Source organism: Anastrepha obliqua, chromosome 2 (genome assembly GCF_027943255.1).
Source record: "Anastrepha obliqua isolate idAnaObli1 chromosome 2, idAnaObli1_1.0, whole genome shotgun sequence".
Lineage (NCBI taxonomy): Eukaryota > Metazoa > Arthropoda > Insecta > Diptera > Tephritidae > Anastrepha > Anastrepha obliqua.
The window spans coordinates 1,304,835-1,318,015 of NC_072893.1; the positions used below are offsets into that span (position 1 = coordinate 1,304,835).

Below are 13,181 nucleotides of genomic sequence, written 5' to 3' on the forward strand. Positions count from 1 at the left end.
ATTTTTAAATAAATTTTAAAACTACAAAAATTTTAAATTAACTTTATTAAAAATAATTATCAAAGTATGGGGTTTTTCAATAAGGGCGGGTAGATGTTGAAATGGAATAAAATGGTGTTTGCTGTGTGGCACGTAGCGCCGTCCTGCTGGAACCACATGTCGTCTAGGTCCGTATGGTTCAATATGGGCCATAAGAAATTGGAAGGGCCACCACGTCTACCGAAAAATGGGCGCAATGCGCGCAACGTTTGCGTTAATGAAGACTCATTTTGATACTAAAGTTTTATCATTTGAACGTGCTGTTCAATCATGTAACTTGCCATGATGATTTGGCATAAACAACTGAATAATAAACAAAAGATTTGACAGATGTCACCAAAACAAATTGGCTGCCACAGGGCGCCAAAATCGACCCGCGCCAATTGAAAAACAGAACGATTATATTCATAAAAAATTTGCACGATTTGCAATCGTTGCTCAAGTGTGTAGCGTTCCATGATGAAATGTATACTAATGAAGTTTACAAATCACAAGCGAAAAATAAAAAATATTGCGTCGTTCGCCCTCCCTATCGGAAAAAAGTTGAAGCGCACCTAAAAAACCCTTTATAAAGAAGTCGATGCATTGATAAACGCATTACGAGGGTGCCTCAGTATTGGTCAAATCTCGAGATTGCGTAAGCTTGAGACGTAGCGGAGAAGGCTTAAAATTCCAATTTATTTCCTTAAATTTTTTCTTGATTTACACCAGTCATCAGAATACATTTCCGTTTGTTGATTCTTTGCTTTGCTATTTGCCATTTGCCTTTCGAATATTTGCCGTAATAGTTAGAGCTTGGAGAGTAAGCAGACAGGATTAACAAAAAAACTTCTCTGTATTAAATCGCCCATGCCAATTTGTCATATGATTTTCGTGCACCATTGCCTGAAAATCTTCATAAGAATCATTTCATCATCATTATACCTTCTGCTCAAATATGAACGAGACGGTATCAATAAAACGGTCCGCGGATGGCATATGGCAAAAATAAATTTTTTGTTTTTTGGTAGGACTGTTATAAGCTTACATGGCAAATTTCAGCGTGATATGTCACATAGTTTGTTTTCTGTGCTACTGTAAACAAGTCAACCTCGAGTGTGTTCTTCGAATTCTCTTTTATGACTTCAATTGTCTCAAAATGTCAGGCGAATACGGTGCTTGCGGAACGATATTAACATTATTTTTGTTCAAATAATCGCGAACAAGACGTGATGTGTGAGCTGGTGCATTATCGTGATGCAAGAACCATTACTTGTTGTCCCACAATTCCTTCCTTTTAAGACGAATGTTCTCGCGCAAACGCTTTAAAAGTCTAAATAATATTCAGCGTTAACCGATTTTGCGATTTGTGCGATTTTCAAGCACAATTTCCTTTACTTTTCCGATGTTTTCGTCGTGTACTGATGTTGCTGGACGACGTTCATGAGGCAAGTTTTCAACCGATGTACGGTCCTCTTTGAACGATTTGTACCACTGGAAAACACGTGCACGCAATAGAGCAGAGTCCCCATAGGTTGTCCGCAACATTTTTAAGGCGTCTGAAGCCGAAATTTTGTTGGAATAACAAAATTTCAAACAAATTCTTTGAATTTCCATCGTTACATTCGAAGAACACACTCGAGCTTGACTTGTTTACAGTAGCACAGAAAACAAACTATGTGACATATCACGCTGAAATTTGCCATGTAAGCTTATAACAGTCCTACCAAAAAACAAAAAATTTATTTTTGCCATATGCCATCCGCGGACCGTTTTATTGATACCGTCTCGTTCATATTTGAGCAGAAGCTATATTTATTTTCCAGAATTAAAAAAAAATCTATATTTTACAATTCATTTTGTTTATGAATAATTAATGCACTTATAGTTTCTGTCTCTGTTAATTCTGTTTTTTTTTTAATAAATATCTCTAAACTCAGCGAGTATAGGACAACTTCTAATAAAATTCGTCACATTTTCTCTTCGTTTAGATTGCAGAAGCTGCACATTTTTGCCACGTTTCCGAATTTATTGGCATTTAACATAAGCAGACCACCGTTGCTTTTTGGTCTTAGCTGACGTTTGCTAGTTGTGCCCTCTCCTGCGCGAAAATTTTGTTCAGCTGGTAATTTAATTTCTGAAAAAATAAAAAAAAAATTTTAATAGTAATTAGCAATAAATATAAAACTATCTGGAGGAAGTAGAATAAACTGTATAGGAATTTTTAGGTAAATTTTCATTTTTACTGTGTCTTCACGTGGTTTGTACGGCTGTGAATGCATGCATATTAAAATACTATATAATATAAGTTATTTCATACTAAATGAAAAGTCCTTGAAGAATTTTTGGTTGACGGCAATATTACCACGTTGACGGTCACTTGCATCTGTAGACGTTCAAAACAAAAAGATCGGTTCGCATACACTACGGCCATAGTGGCACAAATCTGATTTTACCGCCGAGCAAGTAGAAGTTTTGAAAACAATTTCTTAGGATGAATTTCTTGCGACTTGAGTGGTAAGCTGCGATTGGGCATTGTACATCCCGTTTATCTCTCGGTTATGATAAACGCAGCTAACCGGCGATAACAAGAAAAGAGAAAACCAGTTGAAGTAGTGAATCATAACCAGAATATTTCAGGTGCTGATAGAACAGACCAGCTGATTTCCTATTGTTCCTGTATACGAGAAACAATTAGATGGCATAAAAAGGTAATCGTTCATCTACTGGATGCATCAGTGTGGAATTGTCACTACATCTTTAAAGAAAATACAGGTTCTCAAATGAAGTTTATAAAATATAGGGAAGCCATCATACGATCTCTGACTGTTATAGATTATAAAGAGGATAGAAGGTATTTGGTGCAATTTAAACGTGCACGAATCTAAACCAAGGAATTCAACTACGATGGTAAACATTATTTTCCCGAGAAAATTTCTCCTTCTCAAAATTATCAACGAAATATATATTTGCTTATGTTATAAGCCGGAAACAAGGAGGGGAACATCATACTGCTGCAGGAAAATCAAACCTGCACTGTGACCTTGCCACGACCAGGCTTTGAAACATGGCATACCGAAAGTTATGTATAATAATTATAAAATTATAATACATTTCTTTGTCACTTACTTATTTTTGTTTGATTATGAACTAACATTTCGTGTAAAGCTCCCAAAAATACTTTGTTGTACACAATAACTTGTTTATTTAATTCGTTAAACCTGTCATTTAAGTTTTTAAATTTTTTTGTCTAGAGTCCGCTGGCGCCCTGACGGTTATAGCCGCGACCTAATTATAGGTGTTGAAGTAATCAAAATTAATTCTAGTGAAGTTTATTTGTGTGGGTAATCTTTTCGCAGCCGCCGCAGCCGAATAGGTTGGTGCGTGATTACCATTCGGAATTCACAGAGAGAACGTTGGTTCGAATGTCGGTGAAACACCAAAATGAAGAACACAGTTTTTTCTAATAGCGGTCGCCCCTCGGCAGGCAATGGCAAACCTCCGAGTGTATTTCTGTCATGAAAAAGCTCCTCATAAAAAATATCTGCCGTTCGGAGTCGGCTTGAAACTGTAGATCCCTCCATTTGTAGAACAACATCAAGGCGCACACCACGAATACGAGGAGGAGCTCGGCCAAACACCCAAAAAGGATGTACGCGCCAATTATATATATATCTATTAGGGCGGGTCGATTTAAAAATCGCTCATTGCTCTGTGAAAATCGTATTCTAGGGATCAAAATAAGAAACTTTGCCGAAGGAACCATACCTCTAAAACGAATTCTGATGTCCCACAATTTCAAAATATCACCATTTTTGGCCTTTACATGAAAAAATCAGCTAAATGGCTATGTTTTTTCTTTATTTTTATTTATTTATAATAATATCTATTTTTTCTCTTAAGAAATTTATTTAGTCAGAACATAAGTAAATGAAAAAATTAATTTAAGTGAGTTATAGAAAATAAACTAAAAAGTTCGACCCAAATTGGGGGGCATCAGAATTCGTTTTAGAGGTATGGTTCCTTCGGCAAAGTTTCTTATTTTGATCCCTAGAATATGATTTTCACAGAGCAATGAGCAATTTTTTTGCCTCCCCACAAATCGACCCGGCCTAATATATATATAATCTTTTTGCGGTTTCTATTGAAACTGAGATTTGAAAAGGTCGAGCCAAGGAGCACCAGGAGATTTGGTGGCTCATAAAACACTCAGGCTAAAAAGCTCATTGTATTTAAAGCTCTGGAAATAGGGTAGATAGTCAAGGAGGGAAAAAGAAAAACAGAAGAGAAAGAGAAAGGAAAGAATAGAGACAGATATAAAGGTAGTCAGTCCTCTGAAAATTTTCCTGATTCTTTGGCAAATCTGTAAATATCCTCCAGTTTTAGAGAACGAAATATACTCATTCTCGCGACATCGGAACCCAAAACTCGTAGCCGTGCTCTTGCGGTTACTATTACAGTTTCAAAACATGGAAAGATGGAATAAATTATGTATTTGCTCGATATTGAAAGAGTATAATTGGAACTAGTAGGAGCCTTTATTAGTTTTTCAGGAAATCTTATTAATTTTGGGATAAGTTGCAATTATCTTAGAAATAATAAACTTCCAAATAATCAATACGAACATTAATAAATTATCTTGGAGCTATCATTGAAGCGAAAACATGGTTTGCAAAATATGGAGTTATGGATTAAATAAAATATCCTTAAATATTAAGAATTAAAATTATCTTGAAATAATTTCTAACCATGTCAGTGAAATTCCGTGCGCGAAGATGTTATTTATTTATTTACTTAATAATCTAAAAATGTCATATTCATGGACTTATCCATTTTCAAAGAAAACGGCTCATATTATATGTTGAGAGCAAAACTATACTACATATACAAGAAACTATGTTTTCCTTCATTGTTTACCAGTTCAAGTGTAAATTTTTTTAACAAAAAAGTTATAATAATAATAATAAAACTGAAATTTATCGAAAAGTGATGTCTGGTTATGGGGAATTTCATGATAAAGGGTTTTCCAATAAGAGGTGTTATTTTGATATTCAAGAAAAATGCTCTTTTTTAATATAAATGATCGGAAATTAATTTCATTATAAAGAGGAAGGTATGCCGTTAATAGTGGAAAATAATATCAGGCAAATGACCACCACGACCGAGCTTACAGGACAATACCCTTTCATGAAATTTTCCATAACCGAATTGCAAAGTGGCTGCCCTATGTCCTCGATAGCCTCACGAATTCCAAGTTTGAGGTCTTGAATCGACCCTGGGCTGTTGGCGTAGACCTGTAAACCTTGTCTTTCACGCGGCCCCAAAGAGCAAAGTCACAAGGTGTTAAATCACAAGATGCCGGTGGCCAATTGCGATTACCTCTTCGCGAGATAACACGGTCTGGAAACTCTTCCCGTAAAAGATCAATGGTTTCGTTGCTTGTGTGGCACATAGTGCCGTCCTGTTGAAAATAAACGGTGTCCAGATCAATACCATCCAATTCCGGCCATAAAAAATCGTTAATCATCTCTCGATAGTGCAATCCATTCACCAATTCACCATTTGCTATAATTCGTATTCGGAATTAAAATTTAGCTAGTTCATAGATATATTTGATTAAGTAGAAACACTTTGGTTATTTTAATGAATTATGGTAAACAACAAATATCTAAAGAAAAAAAAATTAACTCGATTTTCGCGGCCAGCGAGCGATTCTACATAGAAAGTTGATAGCCGGCTGCGGAGTGCAAACAAAAAAATCAAAATTCGTAAACCAGGGTACATCAAACGTATTCGCAAATGTGTATATGCATACATACACAAAAAAAACCACGTTAGTCACTCTTTCGGTTTATGCAGTAATGACGATAGCCTTCTTACTGTCTCCGCTCATTATTTTGTTTTTGCTCGTTACCAAAGCGTGTAGGTACTTCAGTTGTGAATAGGTTTTTGTGCAGCGCGTCGAATTATTTACTGTAATGGGTGATTCCGACAAATATAGCAAAATATTTATCTATGTACGTCGCTAGAAACATTAAAACACACACATGCATATGGTATGCCTATAGATGTATGGGTTCGTGTGAGAATAAGTTCGTATGTGTTTTGTGGCCGAACTGAAATTGTTGTTTGACACGCTAGCAAATTTACAATTGCAACAGCAAACAAAAAAATTTAGTTTTTTCCATTCACACCGCTTACCCCGACCCCACTCTTGCCTTATTGCTGCCGCTTTTACTTTACTATTTTCTGTTATCCATACGTTTTTCAGTTCATAAGTCTTACAAATGACGCACAGGGCAAGTATGCGCAACACACACACACACACACACGTGCATACCGAAGATAATTTGTGCCATTGGTATTGTTGTTTTTGTTGTTTTGTGGTAGTACAGCTGATGCTCCCTTCCGGTTGAGTCCCTTTTCCCGCCGCAAACTTTGATTTTGGGTTAATGATTTCCCGTTTTCGTGATTCTTTATGACACTCCGCGCTAGTTGTTGTTGGTGGCCATTTTCTTTTCGCCAGATAATAAAGTATATCGTTATTTCATCGATTTAAGCACGCAATTTAGGAATTTCCACTGGAAAATACTTCATAACTGCACAAAGGCGAGCAGCAGATAGCGAAACCGCAAGCCACACACGCACACACACTGGTACATCATATTGGTGCTTATGTAAGGGCGAAATTGCATGTTGCAACAGTCATAATGGAAGCTGAAGTTGATGGCAGTGCCATTACATCCCATTGACCCCAATTGCATTCGTTAGTTTGGCCAAAAAATAAGTTGAGATGCGCGCAAACAAATTTGACCAAACAATTTGCCACAGTTTGTGGCGTTGGCCTCTTTAGGCACCACTTATAGTTGTTTAGCAGCGCGCACATACAAATACCCACACACACATACGTAGATATGAGAATTTTCATATGAAATAATAACCCGAATTTCGCCACATTTGCGCCATCATCAATTTGCTGAAAAACAAAGTTGATGTCTGCTTTTTGGCGCACACAAAACAAGTTGGCTACCGTCCATCGGGCACGTCCTTGTGCGCCCCTCCGCTATCGCCAGCTTTCCATCCAACGTGCATTAGCATCCATTTAGTATACATAATTTCGCATAAATATGGGCTAAAAATAAGCAATTCCATGCTGTTGTTCTTGTAGGCCGAATTGATTTTCCGTTTTTCGTATTTTTTTGGTTTTTATTGCTTTTTAAAATTTTTATTACTTTTCTTTATTTTTTATATTAGGTAAAAACTTTTCAATTGTGTGGCGTCACTTTTTGATTGCTATGTGCATTTTTTGTTATTTGCTCGCTAGAAATTCGCAAATTCATAGCAAAACTTTTCAGCGCCTGCTTTTCAGTGCTCCGTGCGCCCAGAGATATGCAATAAAATGCAAAATGTTCTAAAAAAAGTACGCCTGATCTGAAAGAAAGCCAACATTTTTGTGCTCTTAACTTTCGCCTGAATTTAAATGCATTTTCTGTCCGTCTGCGAAATCGTCTACCTCTCTATGCCGCTGCCCCTGGCTCGCCACTTCATCGTGCTTGAAGCCACACACAGCGTGCGTGGCTTGTGCGAGAGCGCATGTTCATCTCATCCTGACTTTAGTCTGTTGCCTGCACTCTGCTGCGGTCACCACTCTCCGCTCCATATTGCCTTCTATTATCCTGCTATGACAGAAAAATGAAAGTTTAATGCGTTTGCCAAATGCAATTTTCACATTTTTTCGTACACACATTTTCGTTGAATTTAGTTTGGGAATTGAATTCTCATTTCTTTTGCTCGCATTTTTTGCTGGCGCATATTTGTTGACGCTTTACGCTTTTGGGAGATGTTCACTAGCTGCTTTATTTGTTTTTATCCCTTTTTATATAATATTCTTTTTTTTCGGGCCGGAAAATGTGTGCGTCTGTGCGGAAATTGCATTTGATTTTTCGTTTTCGTTCGGTTTTTCTTCATTTTCTTTCCTTTTTTGGTTTTCGATTTAGTTATTTTTATATAATAGTTTTTTTTTTACATTTCGACACCCTTGTTTTCGATGCTCCCGCCAAAGTTGCTGCTGTTGTTGTATGATAGTTGCAGTCATCGGTCTGCCGCTCAGGAGAGCCTGTCGATGGGAGGGCAGTTGGTGGAGCCGCAGGGCACGACATTTAAAGGACAGACGCGGCCAGAAACCTGTAGGTTTGTGGGTTTGGCTGAAACTTTGATGAGTAGGAAGGGGTGCGACTTTAAATGCTTCTAAAGTGCAACTATAAGATTGTGACAGATGGCGACGTAAACGGGTGCCAAAGGAAGAAAAACATCTACTGGAGGATTTGTCTGTTTCTATTGCGGCGGAGAAAGTTTCAAAACCTTTCAGCTAGACGAAAAAGTTTTAAATCGAAAATTATTGCAAATGGATTTCGGTTGAGCGGAGTACAGAGAGCGAGCGAGAACAGCATCAAAATATTAAAGTGAAATTTAAAATTTAATTCTCAACCTATTCCCACAAATAGAAATATTTAAGGAATATTATTTCGACTTAAAAATTAAAGTAAACGAAATTTCAAAATAGGAAAAGTTTACAGCAATCAATGGCAATTCGCATCAGCCCAATTGAGTCGCCTGCAATAAATAATGCTCCATGTCGCAATATGCACCCGAAACGCCCCAAAATACACCACGAACGACGTTTTTATTTACAAAATCCTCAACAATCAGAACCACCCACACGGGCGTGCCTGCATTTGCACGCGTACCACATACACAGACACAAACAGCACTCCGACGCAATAAATAAATCTATACCCTCGATATTGGATGCCGAGCGCTTCTAATGAATCGAGAAAATGGAAAAAGCGATTATTTGTATGCAGAAATGTGAGCATAATGAATGACGCAAACGAGAAGCTGGAGGGAGGCAGACAGGCGGGCGAACCAATAACGGCAAACTGGAATTTCAGCTCATAATGGCCAATTAGTAATGCCACACAGCCAAATGCGTATGACACAATCGCTTTGGAATAAAAGTGAACTCCTACAACAACAAACACATTATTACTACATAGAAACACAAGCACGACCAGAAAAACAGCAATAACAATAACAAGTGCAAACAAATCGTATCAAATGCGTGGCGCGGGCAAGTGGCCGCAACATTGACAAATTATTTGTAATAAATTCAGAAAGTTAAAAAAGTCTTTAAACAAATGGCAGTCCCAAGCAAACACTCGAATGCCATTAGAATGTTAAACTAAATTTAAAACGTTTCATTCCAAAGATTATCTGTGCTAAAGCACATTCGACACTCGCACTGGGCGAGGCAAGCAAAGGGAAGCCATTGGTCTGCCGGCCCAAGCGACTGCTTGTTGAGGCTATCAGCTATGCCCAGCCCAATTTATACTCAAATTAAATGCGCTACGAAATTCCCAATGGGACAATTTACGAGCAAGAAAATGGCAAAATTAAATAAAAATAGCAAAAGCGCCGCGACATCTTTAGCCGCGCGCCCTCACTTTGTGCCTCGCTTCTTGTCGTTCTTTGCATGCTGCTTTGCTTTTGTTTTAGTGCTCTAAGTATGTTGTTGCTTGTTTCTGTTGCGTTTCTGTACAATTGCCGAATAGAGTTTCATGGGCCTGCCTTTGCATTTTCATTTGGCCGGCGGCAATGGCGGCGATGATGAGCGCCGAAGTAGAGAAGCATTTTGGGGCGAATCAAAACGAAAAATCACTTACTTTAAAGCAATTGGCCGTCGGGATACTCGCAAATCGCTGAGCAGTCAAAGTTGCTGTTTGTGCAATTTCGTGTCATTTGGGAGTTACGGTTTGCAACCGATGCAGAGCGCAATGACTCGAACATCCGTACGGTGGGCAGCGCTTGCAGTGAATGACGAGTTTTCATGCGGCTCGCTGCAATTAAGTTGCACGTGGAGTTATTCGACAACTGGTAAAAAGCAATCGGGATATGAAAATAATCGAAAAATATCGGCCCTTGCTACTAGGCTGTATACAATTGGGAAACCACGCTGCCTTGTCCTTTTGGGCGGCAAACCACGGTTCCGATTTCAAAAGACTCAATATTGGGACAGCAGGTGTGAGGAGTTGCCACATATTGAGATACCGCTATAATTTTGCTTGCTTGCGTCAAATGACGCGCACATGAATTAGAAATTTTGAATTGGTTGATTGAGTCAATTAATTGTTTTTTTTTGACTCTTATGGACCAGTTCATTAACTGGTGTAACACCGATGCCCAGACTTACCAGTGCGTTGAGTGTTATGAAACTATTTCGTGAAAAGTGAAAAGGCCAATGACATTCGCGCTTTTGAAGTTTTTCGGTGGAAACAGCTTGCGAAAAAGAGGAAGGTGAATTACTTGTTTCTCAAGAGGAAGAGTGGGCGAAAGCAATAGAAACAATTAAACAACAAGAAGTTATACGTACATTTTCTTGCTACGGCGTCTTCCGCATAAAAACGAAAAAAATACTGCATTTGGAGGCTTTATAGTAGTTTGTGTTGTCACAATTCAACACGCGGCACTTGATTGTCATTAGTTTGTTTAGGTCAAATCTCACAAATGGCAATATTGCCAAGCCCTGACCTGAGGTCAGACTTGCCAAAATCGCGAAAAATAAAGTAACTGTTTTTGAAAGGCGCCTCCATCACTACTCAGTACTCGCCTTGGCATTCAACCATGGCCTACGGTAGAAATACACGTAAATACATATGAAATTTGAGTTTTTTGACGACCGAAGGGAAAGGCACGGCAAAATGGCCCTGAAAAGCCTTGAGAAGGAACGATTTTTGTTGCAAACAGATAAAGTCCACTTTTACACACTGGGCGATGTGTTGCGTATGCAATCGGTGAGCCAAAATACAGAGAAAGAAGAAGAAGGACTGTGATGGAGGACCTTGCACTCATTCGTAAGATGGAAAAAGTAAGAAGAAGACTTTAAACCATACGCACATAGAAAGAATGACAATTTCAAAAATAATTATTAAAGCATTTAAAATAAAACTCATTTTAATGCCACTTAATTTCACTCACTTCTGCAAAATTTATTTATTTCTCTGGCAAAGATTTCCCTCAGCTGCTTAAATTTCTGTATTAACATCCAAATATATGTACTTACCTATCCACAAGCGGGCAAATACGCAAATATCCACACACGTACATACGCACACATACACTCACGGTGGCATGTACTCAAATGAACTAACAGCATTGACAACAGCCCCAAGAAATTTGTCATCCGAAGGCAAATAAAAGCAAACCGCCATTCATAGATATTTAATTAGCGTGAGGCACGGCGCGAGACGACAGCTACATTCGCATAAGCGCACAGACACACTCATTTAGGCACACGCATACACACTTAGATGTGTATGCCGCCTCAATGCAAAGGAGTGGAGCTCATCGCTGCAACACAGAAAGGCAACGATTAAACGAAAATCTACCGGCAAAGCCACGCATGCCGCCAGCCGAAAGACAGGCCAACAAGCACCGCAGTGCAATCGTAAATTTTGCGCAAAACCAAAGACAGCAACAGCAGCACAGACAGGCAGTAGCGGCAGCATCAGAAGCGTCAAGCAAAATGTAGTCAATCGCAAAGTGAAGCGGCGACAGAAGTGTAACTGAAAGATACTTTGGCGCAACTGAATGAGCAAAAGAACAAACGTGCGGCTGAACGAACCGGCGAATGAATGAATGAATGAGTTGGCGGCTGAGGTGAACGGCTCAGTGGCTGAATGAAAACAAACAAATCGACTATGCAGTCCGCGAGTAGCAGCAGCAGCAGCCAATGAAGATGAGCACTTCCTGCCGGCAGGTTGTCATCAGGCGCTCACCCTCCTATCTGCGCCACACTGGCGAAGTTTCGCGCATTTTGCTCAAGAGTTTGGAACTTTTAGGTGATTTTCTTGAGCTGCCTGGTTCGGCTGAATGTATCTCCAGAGCAGAGGTAGCATTTTAATTGAGTACCAAATAAAGCGGTTATGTGGCACGTTGAACTCGCAGCGCGAAAACTGCACGCAAGGTGCTGCTGCTGCCTTTAGCTCTTGTGTTGTCTGCAAAGCTACAAATTTGCGCATTTGTGTTGAAACTGAAGTAGAAGGCAAAGAGTCCTAGCCTCGGTCGATTCGTGCGCCCCACCCACTGGCTCACCGATCCTACCGATTCACTTGCTTCGCACACCAAGGTATTGGCATGTGTATGTGTGTGCGTGCGTGTATGCGTAGGTGTTTTGGAAAGCATATTGCAAGTATTTATGAAACGCGTTGCAGTCACGCACTTTTTTTTTTTTTTTTTTTTTATATCGCACTTAATCGACTGGAAACGCGAATGACTGCAAAAACAAAAACAGTATTTAAATAATCGCAAACGCATAGACGAATAGTCGCACAGTCATTCAGCCATTCCGCCATTCATGCCCCAAACTATTCAACAGCAGCAGCAGATAGTGGCGTGTGTGCCTGTACTGCCGTCACATGCCGCGCATGCAATAAAAGTGCTTAAAATACTTTGCCACATATAGCAACTTACTGCCGCGTGCAACTCATCTTCGCTTGGTTGTATGCAACACAATTGAATCCGGGCGCACTTGTCTTTATCTCATCTTCTGCATCTGCATCTTGCCTGTTTTTTCACAATTCCGTTCATTCTCCACGCACCCGCTGCGCTGAAAGACGCTGACGTCGTCTCCCCATCGTTTTTGAAGCCTTTACTTAGGAGCAGCGCCTCAAAAGTGCCAACACATCTTCATGGTGCCCGCTTAGCACTTCCCTTCAGCGCACTTTCCTCTTCCTGTGTGCGCTTCAGTTCTACTCACTAGTGTTGCCGAGATGCTATAGTATACCTATATATATATAGGTTCACGGCGCACTCCTCCTTCAGCGTCTCACCTTCGCTCAAGTTGCTTGAAAACCTGTTCGCTTATGTTTTTGCATGAACCAGCCGCCCTCTTTGCATTTCCAGTCGCCGATTTACTCATCCAACGGCTATGTCTGCATCGAACATTTCATCTGACTACTCATCCGCAGCCACTTCAGCACTAAGTCCCTGACTCACGTTTTCCCTTTGTTCTTGGTCTTGTCTTTGCCTACACATTTGACTTATTGACTTTTAGTAGTTTTTATTGTTACTGTTGTTCTGACTTCGGATTCAGTTACAGTTGAAAT

General features: G+C 39.4%; 2 protein-coding genes across 3 annotated transcripts in view; both read left to right on the plus strand.

Moving 5' to 3' along the window:
• LOC129236888 (uncharacterized) overlaps positions 1–11,643 on the plus strand; it is a 41,921-nt gene extending 30,278 nt beyond the window's left edge. The window contains exon 4 of the mRNA XM_054871170.1: positions 11,385–11,643. Within this exon, the coding sequence (XP_054727145.1) occupies positions 11,385–11,643 (259 nt within the window). The remainder of the gene's footprint in view (positions 1–11,384) is intronic.
• Positions 1–13,181, plus strand: part of LOC129239691 (teneurin-a) — a 335,619-nt gene that overhangs the window by 13,957 nt on the left and 308,481 nt on the right. The gene's annotated exons all lie outside the window — the stretch shown is intronic.